This window comes from Bufo gargarizans, chromosome 7 (genome assembly GCF_014858855.1).
Source record: "Bufo gargarizans isolate SCDJY-AF-19 chromosome 7, ASM1485885v1, whole genome shotgun sequence".
Classification (NCBI taxonomy): domain Eukaryota; kingdom Metazoa; phylum Chordata; class Amphibia; order Anura; family Bufonidae; genus Bufo; species Bufo gargarizans.
In genome coordinates, this window is record NC_058086.1 from 17,692,985 (window position 1) to 17,716,607 (window position 23,623).

At 44.5% G+C, this 23,623-nt stretch overlaps 1 protein-coding gene across 1 annotated transcript in view; it reads left to right on the plus strand.

Annotated features, from left to right (window-relative positions):
• Nucleotides 1-17,469, plus strand: part of IFT27 (intraflagellar transport 27) — a 46,458-nt gene extending 28,989 nt beyond the window's left edge. Inside the window, exons 3-7 of the mRNA XM_044301596.1 lie at nucleotides 1,430-1,489; nucleotides 6,742-6,801; nucleotides 10,412-10,529; nucleotides 10,798-10,907; nucleotides 16,573-17,469. Of these exons, the coding sequence (XP_044157531.1) occupies nucleotides 1,430-1,489; nucleotides 6,742-6,801; nucleotides 10,412-10,529; nucleotides 10,798-10,907; nucleotides 16,573-16,671 (447 nt within the window). The 3' untranslated portion in view covers nucleotides 16,672-17,469. The remainder of the gene's footprint in view (nucleotides 1-1,429; nucleotides 1,490-6,741; nucleotides 6,802-10,411; nucleotides 10,530-10,797; nucleotides 10,908-16,572) is intronic.
• Nucleotides 17,470-23,623: the final 6,154 nt, after the last annotated feature.

Below are 23,623 nucleotides of genomic sequence, written 5' to 3' on the forward strand. Positions count from 1 at the left end.
ATGCAGAACAGAATTGCGGACGTGTGAAATGGAGCCTAAAGGGGTTCTCCGGGCTTTTAATTTTGCTGACCTATCCTCAGGATAGGTCACCAATATCAGATAAGTGAGGTCCGACACCCGGCATCGCCACTGATCGGCTCTATGAAGGGAAGGTGCGCGCAGTGCGTGCGTACTGTCTCCCTTCTCTCTTCCTGCTCACTGCTGCTATTCCTATGTCGAGCAGGAAGAGAGTAGGGAGACAGCATGCACGTACTGCGTGCACCTTCCCTTCATACGGCTGATCGCGTGGGTCCAACACCTAGCACCCTCACTGATTTGATATTGATAACCTATCCTGAGGATAGGTCATCAATATTAAAAGCCCGGAGAACCCCTTTTAAAGAAGAGAATGATCATACCCAGTTTTCATTTTATTGAAAAGTTTTACTCCAAAAAATATGCTTTGCATAATCTTTACAATCAGTTTTGCACACTTTTCTATTCTTTTCCTGCCTCGTTCAACAAGGGGCATGGCTTTGCAGGAGATGAGCGTGGCCTTATTGCACCTTCTCTGCATAAAAAAAAAATGCACCAAAATTTACGCTCAGTTTTACAGTAAAACTACACCAACTTATAGGTGCCAGGACAAAAATTTTGGCAGGCGGACAGATTTTTGGTGCACAGACAGAATCGGGTGCAGGATTTAGAACATGATTTCTAAAGGTTCGTGGGCCACAATAATAAACTTGTCTAATTTTAAGACTGGGATTCATATTCTTAGACAGTGCGAACTGCACCGCTATTAGTGAGCTGCACCGCTATGAGTGAACTGCACCGCTATGAGTGAGCTGCACCGCTATGAGTGAGCTGCACCGCTATTGGTGAGCTGCACCGCTATGAGTGAGCTGCACCGCTATTAGTGAACTGCACCGCTATGAGTGAGCTGCACCGCTATGAGTGAGCTGCACCGCTATGAGTGAGCTGCACCGCTATGAGTGAGCTGCACCGCTATGAGTGAGCTGCACCGCTATGAGTGAGCTGCACCGCTATGAGTGAGCTGCACCGCTATGAGTGAGCTGCACCGCTATGAGTGAGCTGCACCGCAATTAGTAATCTGCACCGCTAGTAGTGAGCTGCACCGCTAGTAGTGAGCTGCACCGCTAGTAGTGAGCTGCACCGCTAGTAGTGAGCTGCACCGCTAGTAGTGAGCTGCACCGCTAGTAGTGAATCTGCCCCATAGAGTTTTATGCAAAGATGCTCCATGGTTGCTGTTCCATGGAGAATGCAGTCAGGAGAGGTGACGGCTCCTCTAAAACCTCATGTTTATTTGTCGACTATCCTCAGAAATTAAAGTGCAAGTAATGGGATTGTATATTTTCAGATTATAATGTAGGCACCAGAACCATTTTCACAGCCTGCTGTGGCTCACTGTTATTTCTTTTCTCAACAGACAACCATCATGGATGTCATAACGAAAACGGTGCAGATTCCGGATACAGGTGACAGTGTGGTGAGCATATAGAGAATTTCCTGCATCTGGGTTTTTGTCACACCAATGTAATTCAGATTGGTGTGTACAACAGGCTGCACACGGACCCGTAGAAGTAAATGGTGCGACTGCTATTCACATCTCCATTTTACTTCACAAACCAAGGGTCTGTACAGGGAAACCCAGGGTACATATGTGTTACATTGGTGGTCCGTGCCCGCTATCACACCCCTCCTCCTGCAGCATTGCTAGGATGTATCCATCCTTTGTTTCTGTATTCTGGTATTCTCTGCAGCACTGCAAGGGTTAATGCACTGTGGTTTCTGTGTGCACCTGCTTGTCTAATGAGCTCATCATCCTTACTATATATTCTGTGTTGTGTGCCCCACGCCTTGTCAGAGCTACCGGTTCTGTATGGTCTTTCTTGTCTGCTGGATCATGTGACCTATAATCCGTTTCTCTGACTGTGGACCATGCTCTACATGACTCCCGAGTCTGTGTGTCTTCTGACCTGACCTGTGCCTGTTTCCCCTGGTCTATTCGTCTACCTGTGTTCCTCTTCTGCCTATTGCTTGGATTGAGATGCTGTGCCTGCCCTGGTCTTTGGACTGTTTTCGTGGATTTACATGTACTCTGCCTGCCTGACCTCAGCGTGATTCTGACTATGTGTATTGTCTGAATCCTTGGTGCTTTGCAACCGGTGTCTCTGCCCCACCCCCACCCCCTGGGTCAACTGCTAACTACCCTGGGACTATTCCAAGAGGTAGCAGTCTGGTGGCTCCCCTGCAGCAAAGGCCATATCCCTATACAGGGTTTAAAGGGTGAAAACCAGGGAACCACTAGGACATCACTCAAACCGTTTTTTTTTTACACAGTGCTTCCATGACCATCGTGTGTAACGGCATGCACTACTTTTGTAATTGTCTCGCAGAAGAAGATTTTTAATAAGGATGTCTGAAAATGGCTGAAGTATGAGTGTTTTCCCTAGTTGAGCAAAAAGGGCAATTGGATGATTTCCAAAAATGCTCATGCTGTACGATGACTTGCCTGTTGAATTGTGATGTTCCTGCCAAGGCATCATTTACACATGATAGGATGGTATGTTGGATGGCATGCTACAGTGTAGTCGTAAACCTATTCTTCTATATTAGCAAGCTTCATTTAAAGAAGCATTTATCTTTTCCACCACTTGTAGTGTCCATCTGGTAAATAGCTGTGTAGTTAATTTTCTTACCAATCGCTTTTTTCCGGAATTATCAGTCTCTGTTCCTTCAGTTGTACCAGATGACCGCACTCTGACTCCCTAAATCAAGCAGCCTCTTTAAAGGGATTCTGTCACCAGATTTAACCCTATTAAGCTAGCTGACATTAGCGATGTGCTAATGTCAGCTAACCCTAACTAGTCTATTCCTACTTTTATCTTTTATTTATAATATGCTAATTCGCCTCTAGGAGCAGGGGGAGGCGTTATTCCTACTCCTAGAGGCTCCGTTCTCCCACCTTTGTCGCCTCCCTGCAAGTCCTGATTGACAGGGCCAGGCAGCGCTCGCATCCGTCTACTAACCCTGTGCTCTGGTGAAATCTTGCGGCGGTCGGTATTCGGCACAGGCGCGGTGAGAAAGCTGGCAGCCTGCGAGTGTCTTTCCCTCACCGCGCCTGCCCCGAATGCTGAACCACGCAAGATTTCACCAGAGCACAGGGCTGGCAGACAGATGCGAGCACTGCCTGGCCCTGTCAATCAGGATTTGGAGGGAGGCGACAAAGGTGGGAGAACGGAGCCTCTAGGAACAGGAACAACGCCCCCCCTTCCTAGAGGCTAATTACGCCAGAAATCAAACATTTATAATATGCTAAAGGGGGCAAAGATAAAAGTAGGAATAGACTAGTTAGGTTTAGCTGACATTAGCACATCGCTAATGTCAGCTAGTTTAATAGGGTTAATTCTGGTGACAGAATCCCTTTTAAGTCAGAGTGTGGTCATAAGATAAATGAGTTTTCAAGGAATAGTATAATAATGTCCTCCAGCAACCTATCCTAGAATGTTATTAGTATGGGTTACCTTCTACAGCTACTTAGGGGATTAATGAGGGGGCAAAGCCTCATTAAACTGCTGGCCGCTGCTGGGTTCCTATTGCACTGACGAGACATGCTGTTGTGCTGTTCAGCCTGCCTGTTTATCTAATTTACTATGGCTCCATTACTATCCACAGTGGAGCAAAAACTCTGCTCTGCAATATATAGTAATGACGCAGTCATGGCTGAGCAGCCTAACAGGAACAGGGAGCAGGATCTCATCTTTACTATATATTGAAGGGCACAGTTCCTGCACTATCTTTATAACTTTCCCCTATGAACTCAACATTCATTCCCTAGCTCTGTCTGGTGTCAGATGTCCATTATCGGCCATGTGTCTCTACACACCCTGCTGCATCAGACCCCCATACCTGAAGGGTAGATACTGTATACCCTGTACTAGTGGCTAAGAGCCAAAATATCCTCCCAGATACAGCCAAGAAGAGTGAGTGGATCTGGTAATATGTCTGCTCTTTTTTATTCTCCTGCGTTGTATGACATGAGCCTAATCCTGCTTCAGTTATGGGCGCAGCCGGAAAGGTATTTTGTGATGCACCGTGGTGTTTGGTGACACTGAGGAGCTGTGTTCTGTCCTGCGCGGTGGTATTTGGTGCTGCTAGCGGCTGTTATGTGCACTGTACAATAGGATTTGGTTGGCACTTCTGGGGTAATATGGGCACTGCATGGTAATATTTGTTTGCTGATAAGACCCCGACTTAACCATACATTGGCCGGCGAGGCTCAAGTAGAAAAAGTTCAAGAAACCCTGTGATATATTGTGTCCCTTGATGCACAGATCGTAGATGTAGCATTAAAGAGGTTGTTTGGTTTCAAGAGAAAGCCAGACCTCAAATTTGATACACCTGCAATTAAGAATAGATTGTTACTTACCCAACAGATCCTGTGCCGTTCCTCTGGTTCTTCCAGGGCACTGCTAAGGCCAGTGATTGGCTGCAACAGTCGCAGGTTGTCGAAGTGATGTCACCACTGCAGCCAGATAAACAGAGCCCTGTCGGGAGAACCGGGGCGAGAGGTGTGGGATCTGTCAAGTAAGTAACGATCTATTCTTTATTGCAGGTGGATCGCCTGTGTTGTCCGGTTCCCTCCAGAAACCAGACATCCCCTTTAAGTTTAGCATCATACATAAGAATGATATAGTGACAGACAGCTACAGAAAAGGGGAAATTGTATGGGGTCTCAAAGCATAGTTACACTTGCTTACATCTACATAAATCATTGGCACATGAAAACCTAGCTTTCTTGCAAAAGTGTGAGATAAATCATTCCTAAATGTGGTGAGTGCTCAGTTCTTGTGCAGGACAGCTAATCCTTAACACTCGGAAAACAAGTCAATTAATCAGGGGGATCTGAGACAAGTTCAATTCATCAGCACAATGGAGACCCGGGCAGCTCCTGCTAACCAAGAAATCCCGACAAATAAGCAAATGCACGATTATATCAAATCCACATCAGAACAACATTGTGTTTACTCAGTGTCTTCATGGTGGTTCCGTCTCTGCAGTATTTCAGAAGGCAGTTGTGCAGTTAGAAGATGGGAATGTGGGAACTCTTATCCATGTACTGTATTACTGACCCCATCATTCAAAAATGCTGAGGGTTATCCCATGAAAAGTATTACTGTGCAACAAATAAAGTATTGATATAATATACATGAACAATGGAGAATTTGGGAGAGCTTAAAATATAACTTTTACTGTTAATTTATATAAAATATAAAGCGCCACAAACAGATGCTTGAAATATGGCTAAATGTATGGAACAGTCTTACCGTTCAGATGCCCCCTGATAGGGATCAGCCTCAGGAGAGGTCATCAGCATGAGATTGATGTCCAATTCCCCAGATCCCCAAAGATGAGCTGTAGGAAAAGGCTGCGGTGCTCCATGAACGCCTAGGCCATGTGACCAATGAACAGCTCAGTCCCTCAAAACACTGTTCCATGGCCTGGGAATGGTTAAAAAACAAACCTCTTCTATTAATTTCACCGATATCCCTACATTGCCGTTCCTGTTTTGCACCACTTCCTGCTACTCTTCTCAACATGGCTCGTTATGCTATTCAGCCAATCACTGGCTACATTGTAAGTATTTATCAAGCCCAGTGAACACCGTAACGGAAAAAAAATCCAAAATGGCTGAATCACCATTTTCACTTCACCCTCCCTAAAAAGAAATGGAATAAAAGATAATCAAAAAGTCTTATTTAACCCAAAATGGTATCTAAAAACTACAGCTCGCCTCACAATAAGGGTCCATTCACACGTCCGCACTTTGGGTGCGGAACGGGTGCGACCCATTCATTTTCAATGGGGACGGAAAAGATGCGGAAAGCACACTGTGTGCTGTCTGCATCCGTATTTCCGGTCCACGGCCCTAAACTTCGGGTCCGCAAAAAAATAGAACATGTCCTATTCCTGTCTGAAGCTGCGAACAAGAATAGGCATTTGTATTGGGGTGCCGGCCCGGTGTTTGATCCGCAAAACACGGAGGACGTGTGAATGGACCCCAAGTCCTACACAGCTCCACAGACAGAAATATCCTGGTGACAAATTCCCTTTAAAGCCAGGCTTTTGAACCAGCTTCTGTTTGAGTATACAAAGGAAATTGACAATGATCATTTCCCCTGTACACATGGTGTGAGAGACCACCCTCCAGATTTGCCAGCCCAGGAGGCAGTGTGATAGTACAAAAAATATACATTACTGACCTGTTAAATTCCCCTGCTACTCCAATACAGCCACTCCGGTGGTCTTTTCATACATTGCTGCAGTAATGATATGCCATACATCCACATGACTGTAACATCCAATCACTATCCCCGGCTATGGTGCTTGCAAAGAACACTGAGGCCAGGGATTGGTTGCAGTGGTCACATGAGCATACATGATGTCATCGCTGCAGAACAAGTAAACACTGACTGGCAGAGACCACCAGTGGTGGATTTAACAGGTGAGTTATTTTTGAATCATATTTAATAAACCCAGACAATCCCTTTAAACAAGTGATTAAAAGCTGATCTTGTACTGTTTGTAGTAGCGATTGTTTCAGCGGCCCCTCCGCTATCACTCGCTTCTCTCATATGTGCTTTAAGTAGATCTTATCTAATTACCAGAAAGCTTCAAAAAAACATATTTTAATCCACTCAGCTGTACTATGGTTCACTTTGTATTCTTCACTTGTAGGAGCTCTTTCTTTGTGATTCTCCGGGGAAGGCAATGTTTAATGAGATGACAGAGGTATTGGTAAGTCTTTTTCACTTTAATTATAATACTTGTTATTTGCTGATTTTCAAAGTGGCACAAAAAACGGTAAAAAAAAAGGTTCAAAACCGGTAAATGTCAAGAATGTACTAAGTGACTGCTTTCTGGAAACTGTAATGCAGCGCCTTACTTGAGTATTCTCCCTGCTGGGTGTTTTGCCTGGTTTTTTACATTTTGTAGATTTTTATGTAATAGACCTGACAAAAGTACTTTGTTTAAAAAAGAAATAAAAACTGAAAAGTTGCGAGAGCTTTGCTATGAAACCCCTACAAACGGACTGGTCCAACCAATTAACTTCCAAAGTCAAATAAGGTACTCCTGTGTGCAAAGTGTCACATCATGTGAATATAAATACCAGTCTTCTGAAAGGCCCAAGGAGCTCTCCATTCAAGTCGGAGACAATGTTGTGGAGGAGTATAAAACAGGGTTGGGTTATAAAAAAAAAAATATAAAAAAATCACAAAGCTGGAACATCCCACGAAGCACCATTAGATCCACTATAATAAAATTACACATTTCCAGACCTGACAGGAGAAGGTGCCCACCGAAACTCTCAGACCGAGCAAGGAGGGCATTTATAGGAGATTCAACACAGACACTAAGGATAACACTGAAGGAGCTCCAAAGAGCCACAAAGGAGAAGGAAGTATCTGTCCATTTGACCACCATAAGCCATACACTCCACAGAGGAGATGGAAGTATCTGTCCATAGGACCACTATGAGCTGTACACTCCACAGAAGTATATCTGCGTAGGACCACTATGAGCCATACTCTCCACAGAGGAGATGGAAGTATCTGTCCATAGGACCACCATAAGCCATACACTCCACAGAGGAGATGGAAGTATCTGTCCATAGGACCACTATGAGCTGTACACTCCACAGAAGTATATCTGCGTAGGACCACTATGAGCCATACTCTCCACAGAGGAGATGGAAGTATATGTCCATAGGACCACTATAAGCCGTACACTCCACAGAGGAGATGGGAGTATCTGTCCATAGGACCACTATAAGCCATACACCCCACAGACGAGATGGAAGTATCTGTCCATAGGACCACTATAAGCCATACACCCCACAGAGGAGATGGAAGTATCTGTCCTTATGAACACTATGAGCCATACTCTCCACAGAGGAGATGGGAGTATCTATCCATAGGACCACTATAAGCTGTATTTATTTACAGTTAGTCTAAGACTATTAATTGCCTTCTTTTAACATATGTTATATTTTCCATAAAACTTAACTTTTAATATTGTCACTAATATTACGCTTTGTCCATCAAAGTTGTGTTAAAACTCAGTTGTGTCGCCTTATTAATGTGTATTGTCAACTGCAGCATGATTTGTGGTGGGAGATCGGTAGCTGCGCGCTAGCTCCAAAACTTCTCTTACTTTCCTCTCTAACTACCACATATAAATTGAAAGTTCTTGCTGACATATAGGCTTCACTTCTGTCTCTAAAAAGTCTCCCTCAAATGCTGCCCCCTGACATGTTTTGCCAGCTGTTCTGCCCAATCCCCTGAAGACGCCAGAACAGCTGGCGAAACATGTCGGGGGGGGGGGGGGGGCAGCGTTTGAGGGAGACTTTTTAGAGACAGAAGTGAAGCCTATATGTCAGCAAGAACTTGCAATTTATATGTGGCAATTAGAGAGGAGAGTCAGGGAACCGAGAGTTTTAACACAACTCTAATGGTTAAAGCGTAATATTAATGACAATATTAAAAGTTACGTTTTATGGGAAATATAACATATGTTAAAAGAAGGCAATTAATAGTCTTAGACCAACTGTAAATAAATGCTCCTAAGTGCCTCTACATATGTTAGGGTCTGAATTATGTAAAAACTATAAGCCATACACCCCACAGAGGAGATGGAAGTATCTGTCCATAGGACCACTATAAGCCATACACCCCACAGACGAGATGGAAGTATCTGTCCATAGGACCACTATAAGCCTTACACCCCACAGACGAGATGGAAGTATCTGTCCATAGGACCCCATAGAGGAGATGGAAGTATCTGTCCATAGGACAACTATAGGCTGTAGACTCCACAGAGGAGATGGAAGGATCTGTCCATTGGACCACTATAAGCTGTACAATCCACATTGTGGGGGTTGTAAGTAACAATGGCCAGGAAAAAAAACTGCTTCCTTCACTGAGGGCAGCATAGTGTAGTGACAGGTTCCCTTTTAAAGACAAACCTAAGAAAATATGATCATTGTTCACCAAACAGCATGTGGCAGACAAACCAAACACAATGAAGATGGTTCTCTGGTCAGATGATAATAAAATTGAACTTTTTAGGATTCATTATGTGTGGTTCAAACCCAACACTTCCCATCACCAAAAGAACACCATTCCCACAGTGAAGCTTGGTAGTGGCAACATCATGGGGTGCGATTGCTTTTCACCTGCATGAACTGGATGGATGGCAGTAAATACAGTGCCATTCTTGAGGAAAACTTGGATGGAGGTTCACCTTCTTGCAAGGCAGTGATCCCAATCAACAGCAAATCAGGATTGGCAAACATGGCGCCCGCTCACACGTGCAGCGGGTGTCATGGCCGGCGGGTCTCAGCTGTTTCAAACAGCAAAAACCTGCAGCTAATTACCTCCTTTTTTGCTGGCTTGATTAATTTTTCCATCACATTATACATGGCTTGTTTCCAGGGGTTACGACTTTCCCGTAATCCAGCAGTGGTGGTCGTGCTTGCACACTATAGTGAAAGGCGCTGGTCTCTCTGATGGCCGTGACCATAGGAGTGTGCATAGGCAAATGTATCAAGACAGCATAGGAGGCAATATAGACAATCACAATACATTAGTAAGTGCCTTGTATTAACTTTATCTACATGATAAATGCCATTTGATGAAGTGAGACAACCCCTTTAATGTTTAGGGTACTTTCACACTAGCGGCAGGATGGATCCGACAGGCTGTTCACCTCTGGCGCAGCACAGCAGTGCGCGGTGAGAGGCCGCCGGACTAAAAAGTCAGACATGCAGTACTTTTAGTCCGGCGGCCTCTCGCCGTGCACTGCCGTGCTGCGCCAGGGCTCCGCCCCTGTCCCTATTATAGTCAATGGGGACGGATCGGTGGCACGGCGAAATAGCGGCAGGACGGATCCGACAGGGTGAACAGCCTGACGGATCCGTCCTGCCGCTAGTGTAAAAGTAGCCTTACCTGACAGATCCTGCACCTCCAATTCTTTCTGGAGGGCTTTGTTTTCCTGGCTGCAGTGATGACGTCATGTCAACACATGACTGCTGCAGCCACTGGCCTCTGTGGTGCACTGAAGAGGCCAGTGATTGGCTGCAGCAGTCATGTGCTGTTGACATGACGTCACTGATGCAGGCAAAACAGAGCTCCGCTGTGAGAAGCGGAGCGTCAGTGTGGGATCTGTCAGGTAAGTAATCTATTCTTCGTCATAGGTCGATAACCCTTTGTTGTCCAGTTTCCTCTTGAACCCAGACAATCCTTAAAAGTTCTATATTTTTTTGTCTTAATTGTTGTTTTGCACCTTCAAAGAGGTGGAGTTGACTTATGTATGGCCTCCTCAATGAGCGTCACTATTCTCTTCTCAGTGGGATCAGCCTGGTGCCTTCTGCTTGATATTTGATGTCACAAGCGAGATTTCGTTTAGTAACTGTGCAAAGTGGTTACAACGAGTAAAATCGAAGACCACAAGCCCTTACTTACCCGGTAGGTAAAACTGGCACTCAATAGGTGATTTCTCAGATAATTTATTGTACAATTTGGAAAATCAAGATAAAAAAACAAAACTAGTGCAAGGGAAAAGGCAGCTGTCAATCGGGTTACAACTCTAATTTTCCAAAAGACTCCTTTAGAAGTAAGAGCTGTAATCTAATTGGTTGTTATCAACATTCTCCAATTTTCCCTTATGCTAGTTTTATAAATCTCTCCCTTTCATCATCTTCTAATTTGAATTCATTATTTGTCATCCTGTCAGGAGTTCTGGTGGGAAATAAGACAGACCTCACTGGCCGTAGAGTAGTGGAGAAGATCCAGGCTGAAGAGTGGGCAGCGAGCCATGGGCTGGAGTATTTTGAGACCTCAGCGGTAATTACAACCTGTGTATAAAGCAGATAACGGAAATACAAATGAGTCCTAACTGTGTGTGTGATACAAGACGTCTGCCTGTCTCCAGCACTGTCCTACAAGGAAGGCTTTGTAGGAGGTGTTGACAGGATTAGAAAAAAACATGACTACTTTTTTACAAAAATGTATAAGATAGGTCATTGATATGTTATTGGTGGATGTCCGACTGCCAGTACCCCTACCAGTCAGCACCCGAGTGCTGCAGCCTCCTCCTAGGCCGGTGACTCTACATTCATCGGTCATATGGCCTAGCCACAGCTTATTTCCATTCAAGTGAATGGGGCTGAGCTGCAATACCAAGCACAGCCACTGCACAGTGGACAGCAGTGTGCATGGTAAGGCTCCTTTCACACCTGCGTTCAGGTGTCCGCTCGTGAGCTCCGTTTGAAGGGGCTCACAAGCGGCCCTGAACGCAGCCGTCTGGCCCTAATGCATTCTCAGTGGAGGCGGATCCACTGAGAATGCATCCGCCTGCCAGCGCTCAGCCTCCGCTCCGCTCAGTGAGCGGATACCTGAACGCAGCGTTCGGGTGTCCGCCTGGCCGTGCGGAGGCGAGCGGATCCGTTCCGACTTACAATGTAAGTCAATGGGGACGGATCCGCTTGAAGATGACACCATATGGCTCAATCTTCAAGCGGATCCGTCCCCCATTGACTTTCAATGCAAAGTCTGAACGGATCCGCTCAGGCTACTTTCACACTTAGAAAATTTTTCTAAGTTATAATGCAGACGGATCCGTTCTGAACGGAGCCGCCGTCTGCATTAATATGAGCGGATCTGTTCAGAACGGATCCGATCGAACGCTAGTGTGAAAGTAGCCTAAGCTGCGAGGAGGCTGCAGTACTCCCTAGTCTCCCACCCCCTGCACAAGTGGCACATAACACTGTAGACTCACTGCACTACAGACATATATTCAATGTACAGCACCTCAACCAGCCTATGTTCTTATAAAAACCTGATAGATTTTTAACTAAACTCCCCAGTTTATTATTATAGACACGATCAGAGCTGAGATGACTTCTAGGTATAGAGGAAAGCTACCAGTGTCCTCTTTTCCCCAGGACCTACCTTCTCTAAGTTACAGGGACCCCCATATTCAATGATCTGGTAGCACCTTGCTGTAATATTTGAATGTATCCGTACAGTGTGTCCCCCAAATGAAATTTTACTGGTGGACCCTAGGCACCACAGTCCAACACTGATCATAGTAATGCCCTTACGGAGCTAAGCTGCAGTCTAAAGCAGGACAAACAATGTGTCTCTACATCAGTGCCTGAAGCTGACACAGAGACACTTACTGTACCTGAGTGCACAGAGCAGGGCATGGCAGCGTTACACTGTGTCAGCGACTGAGAGGGTGAAGATTCAGGGTCATCTGCAGAGCTGGGAGAGTAGAACTCTGCTTCAGAACTGCGGATTCAGCACTGAAAATGAGGGGTTCACTTCACACCCAAAACACATATTGCTAACAGTACAGTCACTTCTCACCTAAAGTCATCGCTTCCGCAGAAGTCACTCTCATCATCCTCTACAATGTCATTTGCAAGTTGCTTGCAGAGGAATTAAATCCCGACTCCCGTGGCACAGAACATTAAAGTGTCTCTGCTGGGCGCTAGGAAAGCCAATCGGCAGCAGGCTCTGCAAGCACTGCTAATACTGATTGGCCAGCCCAGCACCCAGCAGTGAGACAACATAGAAGCGCTAGTCGGGACTCCAGTGGGTGCAGCGCTAGACCCCCATAGCAGCTGTGTGGTCTGCGTCTTTTGGAGGTACACCATTGACCACAACTTTACCCTATGCACAGAATATCTGAGACCACCGTTGATCACGAGAACTGGATCCTGTGTCCCTTTATGAATGAACTGGCAGGTTGAGCGTGCATATAGCTACTTTGTTCACTCTTTATGGGACTGCTGGAGATAGCTGAGTTCCATAGACATTGAATGAAGCAGAAGGGAACATAGTTGACCTACCATTCAATTTCCCCAAAGATCATGGAGCATCCATCAGTCCCCACCGATCAGATACTTATCATCTATCCTGTAGGTAGGGGATAAAAAAAATAAGCTGAGCTGTAAAACCAAGAAAGGCCATCACTATCTGATCAGCAAGGGTCTGACTATGTTGATTCATAAAGAGGCTCAGACACGCCACTAATTAATATACACTGACTTCTTTATTAACTGCAAGGTATGAAATGTACAGTTGATATTCTCATTAGAAGTCAGGGCACTGTTCTTAAATGTGGCCCTGTTGATGATGGGCTTTTGAAGAGTCGGGCCTTCAGCACTCGGGAGAGAGAAAAAAAAACACTGGAGAAAACCTCTAGGAAACCATGGCTGAAGGACTGCCCTTCCCCTAGGCGGTGGAGGAAAACGATGGCACGTGACAAGGATGGTAGATTTTTTTTTCTTGAAATCAATTGTAATAGTCAAGTGCGTTGACTTCTGCAGAGACAAAAGGCTGGAATCTGCCTTTTGATGCAGCAGGGAACTGTCACGGTCCCTCCCATGACAGAGGTGAGAAGATCAGAGAGACTGGCAGCCCATGAGCGTATCTGACAGTCTCTCTCTGTTCTGTCCTTTCAGTGTTGTGTTTGGTAATGACCACACCTCTTGTCAGGTGCAGCTTGTAGTCATTATTCAGGCCCTATTTAGTTCTGACTCACACTGCTTACGATGCGGTTGATATTTGCTGCTGGAGTGGGTTGAGCTGGTGTGTTGTTCCTTTGAATCTCCTGCTCCTCCATTCTGCTTTAAGCTAAGTGCATTTTGTCTTGCATTTTGTTGTTCGCTTGTGTGTGTTGTTGTCTAGGCCACAGGCAGACACTGGTTCCTTCATCCGGGAAGGAACCAATTGTCTCATTCCCTGCCACCATTCCAAGGGACTTCCAGGGTCTTCAGGGCCTAGGTTCCGGTGTATGAGTATTTCCACCTTCAGGGTCTACTCATACTGGCAGGAGTCAGGGAGAAGTCTAGGGATTCCTAGGACGTCACCATCCCTCTCCCTTAGCTTTGAGGCCTAAGCTCGGGTCTATTCCTTCTGTGTGTCATTTGGTGTTATCCCCTCCCCCATTACCCATGACAGGAACTCACTTCTTCGGTGAGTACATCTGACTGCGGAAAGTCCAGTGGATGACAAGTTCAGTGGTGAATGCAGAGACAGAGCCTGGGATCTTTGCCTCACGTCTTTTGTGAATACATCTGTCTGTGGAAAGTCCAGTGATTGTCAAGTCCGGTGGTTATTGCAGAGACCAAGCCTAGAATCTGCCTTTGATGCAGCAGGAAACTCACTTCTTTAGTGAGTACATCTGACTGCAGGAAGTCCGGTGGGTGAGTGCAGAGACCGAGCTCGGAATCTGCCTCTTGCTAAAGCGCAGGTCCATCTGATCCTGACACTGTGGCCACCATGTCCCTGACTTGTGGTAGAGTCGTCACCTCCAGCTGTATTCCATATTCATTGCCAGGACACAGTGAGACTCCCGCTCTGGTACAGTGATCTGCAAATGCAAAAAATATACCTAACTAATTATGACTGAACATGGAGCAGCAGAAAATTACATGTAAGGCTACTTTCACATCTGCGATTTCCCTTTCCGCTATTGAGATCCGTCATAGGATCTCAATAGCGGGGGAAAACACTTCCGTTTTGTCCCTATTCATTGTCAATGGGGACAAAACTGAATTGAACTAAACGGAATTCACCAGAATGCATTCCGTTCTATTTGGTTGCTGTAAGCAGCGTTTTTCTGTCCGCCATGTGGTGCGGAGCAAGACGGATTCGTCATGACTCACAATGTAACTCAATGGTGGCGGATCAGTTTTCTTTCGTGTCCCCCATTGACTTACAATATATTTAGAGACTGAACCGTCTTGGCTATTTTAGAGAAAATACAACCGAAAATCTAACAGCGATACCAACTCTCATCAATGTCATTGACTGTTATAGCTGCTATTCTTGTTCTGGGACCCACTGCTGTATCCAGCATACACACAATACAGCTTATACACCCAAGGAAATCCACCACAGTGAAAGGAAGGGTCCAGCGTGCTTCAGAAAATCAAATGCTTTATTCCTATATTTGCATTAAAAACACATCTTCAGAGCAGTCGCTGACGCGTTTTGACCGACTAGTGGTCCTAATCATATGATTAGGCTAGGTCTACATGCGTGACAATTAGCCGCACAGCAAAAAGGGTACAACTACATTGCGACATGCGCCGCACAACATTTATGTCTCGCAACATTTATTGTACTGATAGTCTATGGCAGTGGTCGGCAAAGTGCGGCTCGCGAGCCACAAGCTGCTCTTTAGACCCTTCAATGCGGCTCTTTCCCACGGCGAACCATCCTGCACTACAGAGGAATCGAAGAGAGAGAGGGCGTGTTCGCTAACTAGTATTAGCGCACGCGCATCACAGTAGGGCCGGCAGTACGCACCTCCTTCCAGAGTAGACGTCGGAACGAGGAGGAAGTGACGAGGGGTATTGAAAACTTCCCGGGCAGTGAAATCTGCCAGAGATAGAACACCGCTGCAGGCTACAAGTCAGAGTCAGTGTACCTCTTTTCAGAGTCGGTGTACCTCTTTTCAGAGTCGGTGTACCTCTTTTCAGAGTCGGTGTACCTCTTTTCAGAGTCGGTGTACCTCTTTTCAGAGTCGGTGTACCTCTTTTCAGAGTCGGTGTACCTCTTTTCAGAGTCGGTGTACCTCCTTTCAGAGTCGGTGTACCTCCTTTCAGAGTCAGTGTACCTCCTTCTACAGGTGAGTCAATTATTTGGCATCAGCATTAACTTGGCATGTGTTTAAACAGCAAAAGTAATGTCTGCAGACAAGTTTAATAAAGGTAAAAAATGATGCCCGCACTGCAAAAAAGTAACACATGCTGAAGTGAATGGTTCCATGATGCGGGCTGCACACGGCCGTGTGCAGCCCGCATCATGGACCCATTCACTTCAGCATGCACTACTTTTTTGCGGGGCGGAGGCACAGCCAGAAGCACCACGGAAGCACTCTGTAGCACTCATATCCCGGATCCTGGACCCATTGAAGTGAATGGGTCCATGATGCGGGCTTCACTTCAGCATGCACTTCCTTCCTATATATTTTAGGTTTTAAAAATGTGGCTCTAAAAAGAAATTTTAATCGTGGTTTTAGCGATATTTGGCTCAGTTGACAAAAAAGTTTGCCCACCATTGGTCTATGGTATCGCACTGCAACTGCAAAGCAACAGTCTCACAAAATCCAACTTGGATGGATTTTTTGTGACTGTTGTGTCCCAGTCGCAGCATGTCCCAGTGCAACACCATAGACAATATTTACAATAAATATCGCGCGACATGAGTGTCACACGACACGTCGCCATATAGCCCTTGACTTAAAACCGCTAGTCAGTCAAAAGGCTTCAGGTAATTGCTTCTGAAGATGTGTTTTTTATGCAAATATCGAAATAAATCATTAGATTTTATTAAGCACGCTGGACCCTTCCTTTCACAGTGGTGGATTTCCTTGGGTGTGAACACACTGTGGATCCTTGCCTTGGATTGCTGGCATAACCTATAAGATGTGTGCTGAATTGCCCTTCCACACAGTGATTGTGCCTTACATCAGACTATTCATCTATTGCAGAAGGAGCTGGAAAACTTTGATCAACCATTTCGAGCCTTGGCCAAGTCATTCCATCGTCTGTACCAAGAGAGAGTGGAGAGCTTCAAGAGTCTTCTGTAGAGTCCTCAATAGGAAAATGATGTGATGGCTATGGAGATAATGAATCAAAGTGACCATGTGGATAAGTTGGACTTTTACTTTATGGAACATTCCATCATTTTGGGAAGAATAAGGCCCAGTATGCGGTATATACTTGATTTGTTTTTAACATGTTTTTATTTAGTGAATGGTACATATGTGTTTCTATACAAAAATAAAGATTTATACACGTTCTGCTTCTAAAAAAGAAGTTTACAGATGTATATGGCACAAGTGGGAATACTGCATGGAGTGCTGCAGTATTTCCGTTTTACTTGTATACAAGGGGTCCAAGGGCTGGAGCCCAACACTGCCCTCATAGACTATGGTAACAGCAAAAATCAGTGGTGCAGTTTAACCTTTGGATGTGTATGGCACAAATTGAGATATGTGAGATAAAGCAATGATCACAGGGCAGTCAGTTTTTAAATACTTCTAGTAATCAATCTGTTTAGGGGGGTTCACATTACCGTTAGAAATTCCGTTATAGTGTTCTGTTATAACAGAGATATAACAGAATTTTAGGATGGCATGCAAAACGGTACCCTTTAAGAGGCATTCCGTTTTGCTTCATCCTAATACATGTCTATGGGCACAAATATCGGTTCCGTAAGGACTTTTTTTCCCATCATGTATAACGAAACAAAAAGTAACCGTTATTACATAGTGTAAGAAGGTACAAGGAATCATCGAGGATGATAGGTACGTGTCAATGAGGTTCCTGGCCTCGGTGGAGTAACAGCCGTTTTTTATGTGTCAGCAGCAGTTGCTGTTTGACACCTTAATACTTAGTGTGGCTGTATAGCTGATCCGGGACAGCTCTTACTGGGAGTAGTCAAGGTGCTGGGTGGGTGACTACACCCCATGTTCCAGGCTGTGTTTTGCCAGGCCTAAAAACCAGCCAGCACTGCCAGGTGAGGGGGATTACCTCAGTCTGGCAGTGGAGCTCAGGAGGTGTGTGCTGAGATCTGATGCTTGTGCCGTGATGGAGGGCTGAGACCCGTCTGTAAGGGAAACGGGCCCCGTAAAAGCCTGCTATGGACTGCTGGAGGCAGAACTGCCAACAAGGTGATTTTTTTTGCTATGTGGACTTTTTATTGTGTGTGAACTAACACCAAGACTGCAAAGTGACGTTTGTTTTTGCTGTATGTGTGAATAAACACGGAAGATTGATTTAAGAACTGGTAATTTGCCTCTGTACTGCGTCGGCACACCCTGTCTACCAGAGCGAATCCCCACAATAGACATGTTTTAGGATGGATCAAAACTGAATGCCTCTTAAAGGCTTCCATTTTGCATTCCGTCCTAAGATTCCGTTATATTCCGTTATAACTCTGTTATAACAGAACACTATAATGGAATTTCTAACGGTAATGCAAACTCGCCCTTAAAGGGAACCTGTCACCTGGATTTTGTGTATAGAGCTGAGGACATGGGTTGCTAGATGGCCGCTAGCACATCCGCAATACCCAGTCCCCATAGCTCTGTGTGCTTTTATTGTGTAAAAATAAATAAATGACTCTCTTATGTTAATTTACATAAAAGGCGGGAAGTACAAAAATGCCTAATAATTATTGAATTCGTCTGCAAATGAAATTAAAAGTGTCGTTTATATGTTTAGGGTAACACAATGAACCTTTAGAAACGCTCAGTGAGGGTAGCATAGTAGAGGTGACAGGTTCCCTTTAAAGAAGACTACATTCTGTCCTCAGCAATGATGGCCAGTTCACAGTGTTCGCCGACAAACACATGCGATCTGCCATCTTTATTCCTAAGTCCGGCGATGCAGAGGTAAGTCCTTACCTGTGCCTGCGCCACGAGCCGCTCTGAAACATATGCGGTCACCAGGAGCAGGCAGTTCCGAGAACAGCCCGATGAAGGCGGTTCTCGGAACTGCCTGCTTCCGGTGACCGCATGTGTTTCAGAGCGGCTAGCGGCGCAGGCACAGGTAAGGACTTACCTCTGCATCGCCGGACTTGGGAAAAAAATGATGGCAGATCGCATGTGTTTGTCGGCGAACACTGCGAACTGGCCATCACTGGTCCTCAGCCTGATATAGTTGTTTTACAGGGAATAATGGAGGTGCTTTATTCTTATTGGTGTATCATACATAGGGTATGCCAGTCTGTGTAGGAAAAAAATCTAAAATGTTGAGTGGCTAAAAAATGCCACTCCCAAAAAAATATGTTTTATTTCATGGCATGTTTTACAAACCCCAAAAAATTGTCCCCAAATAACTTGGTATGGAAGCACCCAAATGTTAGCATTAGTGAGGGTTCTCCAAGGTGGTTTTACCTTTGGCCCAGGAGAAAAAAACTATTTTTACAGCCTTATCATATGATTTCCTATTATCGGTACAGTGAATCATGTTTCATATAGCTGAGTATGCACTTACTAAAGTCCCTTATCCACGCTGGGGTCCACAAGCGAATTGTTTGATCTCAAGTACACGCGGTCTAAAGTCCATTCCATAGGAAGCCACTTAATGTGTATGTATGCCTGAGGAGTATAGGAAGAAGGCAGAGCGCTTGGGAGAAATCTTTGCACAGACAGTGCATCCAAACCAGCTGCACTGGTCAGATTTGAAAATTGCAAAGACAAAGTGAAGAACGCTCGGTAACTATACCATCCAGACGCTGCTGGTAACTGGATACATGCAGTATTCAGTTATTTTTTCATACTTCAAGGGGTTGTTGATTTAAAGGGTATCTGTAAGCTACAAAACACCCCCAAACTAAGATAAACAGTGTATAGTGTAAGTGATGCTGATTATGTAATTTTTATCTTCATTCTCCAATGCGGTCCTCTGCCAAATCGGCAGTAAAATGCATTGAGAGGACTTCTTTTTGAGTCCTCTCCATTATGTGCATAAGTCCTCTCAAAGCATTTTTTTTGCTGGTTTGTTTGCAAGTGAGCATGAAGATAAAAATTACATACCGTAATTTAACTCTACACTGTACGACGCTTACTCTAGTTTGGGGAGGTGTTTTTCGGAGCTGACGGATTCCTTTTAAAGACATTAATGGCATATCACTACAATGTAGAGCCACTGGAAGTAGGGAACACTGTATTTTTTTTATTTTTTTTGTTTTTAGGAGACCATATGTTCACCATGTTTTATATACATAACTGTATAATGCACAGTTGTATTGACCCAGTTTGCATTGTGAAGGTCTCGTTTTCCAGTGACAACCCCTTGTTGCACACATTTACTTAACATAGAACGACGCCGGTTACACAAATAAATGGTATTTTTTTGCGTGCCAAATATTGACACAAGGTGCAGGTCCATTGTTGCACTGAGTCTACCCCATCTCTGTAGCATCATGCTATGCCCCTAACACAGTCACTGTGACATATGTTAATTAGGATGCATACCAGGTTTCTGATATTAGGTTGCAGCTTCCTCAGCCAGAACCTCCTGGAATTGTTTCCTGACAAGTCCCATTCATCCTGGGGAGAAGATAGTGAGGGTCTCCTGGGGGAGGGGACGAAAGAAAATGGTTGAGAGAATAGAATCTAGAAAGAAAATAGAGTGAAGCTTGGAAAACCTATAATCTGCAAGGATTATATATATATATATATATATATATATATATATATATATATGCTACAGCCATGCAGTCAACCCAAAGACTTTCTTCAGATATAAGGACTATTTATCAAGGTGATTTTTAGCATTTATGTATTTTATTTTTACATTCTGCATCCAGGTAGATGCAGCCGGCTGTAGATTCTCCCATGCAGTGGCCAAAACAAATGAAGGGCTTCCTATCTAATACGTGGACGGGCCAGGTTCACTAGAGTCCCAGTTTGTTAAAAGCTCTCTAGCAGAAGAAAAGCACACCAATGATAGTGATTTTATTAAAATCCAGTTTAACACCTCTGATGTTTGGGTATCAAAACCCTTCATTAGGAGCTCCACTGCTGGTATCCATGTTCTCAGGAATTCACATGGTCTTCTGCATTCTGCAGTGAACCTGAGTGCATGTCCATACTGGCATCCCATGTTACCACATGTATGATGAAGGGTTATTGATACTCGAAATGTTGACTAATTTGCATTGGTGTTTTCATTGGATTTGTCACAATATTTTTATTGTCAATATGGCACAGTAGAAGTGACAACGATTGTAGTGTGGACGCAGCCACTCAAGATGATAGACACATATATCAAACAAGCAAAAAGTGGTTCGCAGCCACTGAATATAGTGAACAGGCCAAGATATTATATAAATCAGGTTCTACGGCACCCGCCTGGGTGCTGCCAACGTAGAACAGCGACAAATCAGACAAGAGAGAAAATTTTTAAAATAAAGAGATCGATGAACACTGACTTATCATCACTAGAAAAACCGACCGGAGTAAGGAACCAATCTAGTATCAGGCAGAAGAGCTAAAGCCACCTAGGGATAGGGAATTTTGTGAGCCAAGGAGACCAAGAGGATTGAAAATGTTGCAATCTGTTGGTCCGCTGAGCCCAAAGGTGTTCATAAATAGCATGTGTGGAAATTTTATCTTTGAGTTCATTTATAGTTGGGATTGTGGAAGATTTCCAATGTTTAGCCACTAGAAGTTTGGCCGCGAGTAGTGTATGACAAATTAGTAATCTACGTTGTTGTGGAATCAAGTCGAGATCTAATGAGAGGAGTGCCATAGCAGGGGACAGAGAAATTCTGGAGCCTGTCACTTCTCCCACCAGCTCCCCAACCCCAATACAGAACGATTGGATCCCTACACACTCCCAAAAAATATGTATTAGGTTACCTGGCGATTTCTGACAGCGCCAGCACGAGTTCTCTACATTGGGGTAGAATCTGCTGAGTTTAGCAGGGGTAAAATACCACTGTGTGAGTATTTTATGGTAGCATTCTAACAAGTTAGAGCACTTTGTAGCCTGATATGTAATTCTAATCACCGCTTGCCACTTAGTTATAGGGGATATCCCCTATCACGGTCTTATAAATTAAATTTGTAGGAATCACCTCGGGTACATAACATAATATTGAGAAGACCAACTGGAAGCATTACATCTCTCATAGGCCACCTAGCTAAAAAGTGAGCAATCCTAGTATAATGGTAATGGTAAGAGTCTGGTATACCAAAAGAGACCTGTAGGCATGAGTGACCTCAAAATATCTTTGTCATAGAAGTCGTTTAGCACCCATGTCCCAGCTTTCCGCCAACCACCCACCGAGAAATCTGCTATATAATATTGCAAGATCTCTATGGGGATCTGTACTATTCTCTTTGGAGACGTCGGACCAGTACGTTGTATCAATAGTTTCCATGTTTGAATGGATGATTTCAGAGTCAGCGCTGTGGGAAGCGGGAAGCCGGGCTCAACAGCATGCAGTAAGAGAAGAGAGTAAAGTGATTTCCCTTTATTCAGGTCTATTTCTATCTGTTGCCAGCTAGGAGTCTGCTCTCGCTTACACCAAAATCTCAATTGTTTAAAAACAAAGGAATCATAGTATCCCTGAAGATTTGGAACTCCCAGGCCACCATGTGACCTATGACTATAAAGTATAGAGGCTGCTATTCTGTGAGGGCCTTTATTCCAAATAAAAGACAGCATTTGAGTCTTAAATTTCGCCATAATTGAGGTGGGGATAGGGATGGGTAGGGTACGAAATAGGTATAGAATCTTTGGGAGCACCATCATTTTGTATATTACTATTCGCCCCAGCCAGGATAGGTTTAATTTAGAGTAGTGAAAGAGATCAATTTGGATGGAATTATATAAAACGTCATAGTTGCTTTTGACTAACCGTTTAAGAGGAAACAGATTTGTACGCCCAAATATGTGATTGAATCTGTTACCCATTGGAAAGGGAATTCATTTTCCAGTGCTTTCCGCAATGATGGAGGAACCTTAACAGCTAGGATTTGGATTCGTTGATTTTGTAATATGATACTTCCCCAAATTCCCTGATAATCTGTAAAGTGGCCCTCAATGAAGGCAAGGGGTCTGATACGGTCAAATTCACATCGTCTGCAAATAACCCTATCTTATGTTGCCGATTACCTGCTGAAATGCCACGTATCGCTTCTGACGTCCTTATCATTTCTGCGAAGCGCTCCATTACCATTAAAAAGAGGAAAGGGGAGAGGGGACAGCCTTGTCGGGTGCCGTTTGTAATTGAAAAAGGGGAGGAGAGGGAGCCATTAGCTAGTACTCTAGCGGAAGGGGTGGAATATAGAGCCTGGATCGCATTTTTAATAGGGCCTCGGAAGCCAAATTTATCCAGCACCGCTGATGCAAATCCCCAATGTATACGGTCGAATGCCTTCTCTGCATCCAAAGTTTGAAGCAGAGAAGGCGTCGCCAATCCCCCGGCCTTTTGTAACAGGCCCAATATCCGACGGGTGCCATCTGGTGCTTCTCTGCCTTTTGTAAAGCCAACCTGGTCACTATGTATTAGCAAAGGTAAAATTTTTAAGAGCCTAGGGGCTAGCAATTTTGCATATAGCTTTACGTCGCAGTTGAGAAGAGAAATCGGGCGGAAGTTTGCAGGGGAATCCGTCGCTTTACCCGGCTTCGGGATGGTAACAATCGTAGCCTGTAGCATTTCAGATGGAAATTGTTCTCCAGCTAAAACCTTATTAAACAGCTGAACAAGATGTGGTTGTAATAAGGGAGAAAACTATTGATAGTATTCATTGAAATACCCATCACGCCAGGCGATTTATCCAGCTTTAGAGATTTGATCGTAGCATCCACTTCCGAAGCAGATATTGGGGAATTCAGTTCTGCAATTTGTTCACTATTTAGAGAGGGGAGATTAACTTTTCGGAGAAAAGAGTCCATTTTCTCTAAGGACGGTTGGTGTGTGGAAGGGTGTTTATTAAGGTTGTATAATTTGGAATAGTAGTGGTTAAAGGCTTCTGCTATCTCATTTGGGTGCGTAATTCTAGATGTTTTATCGGGGGC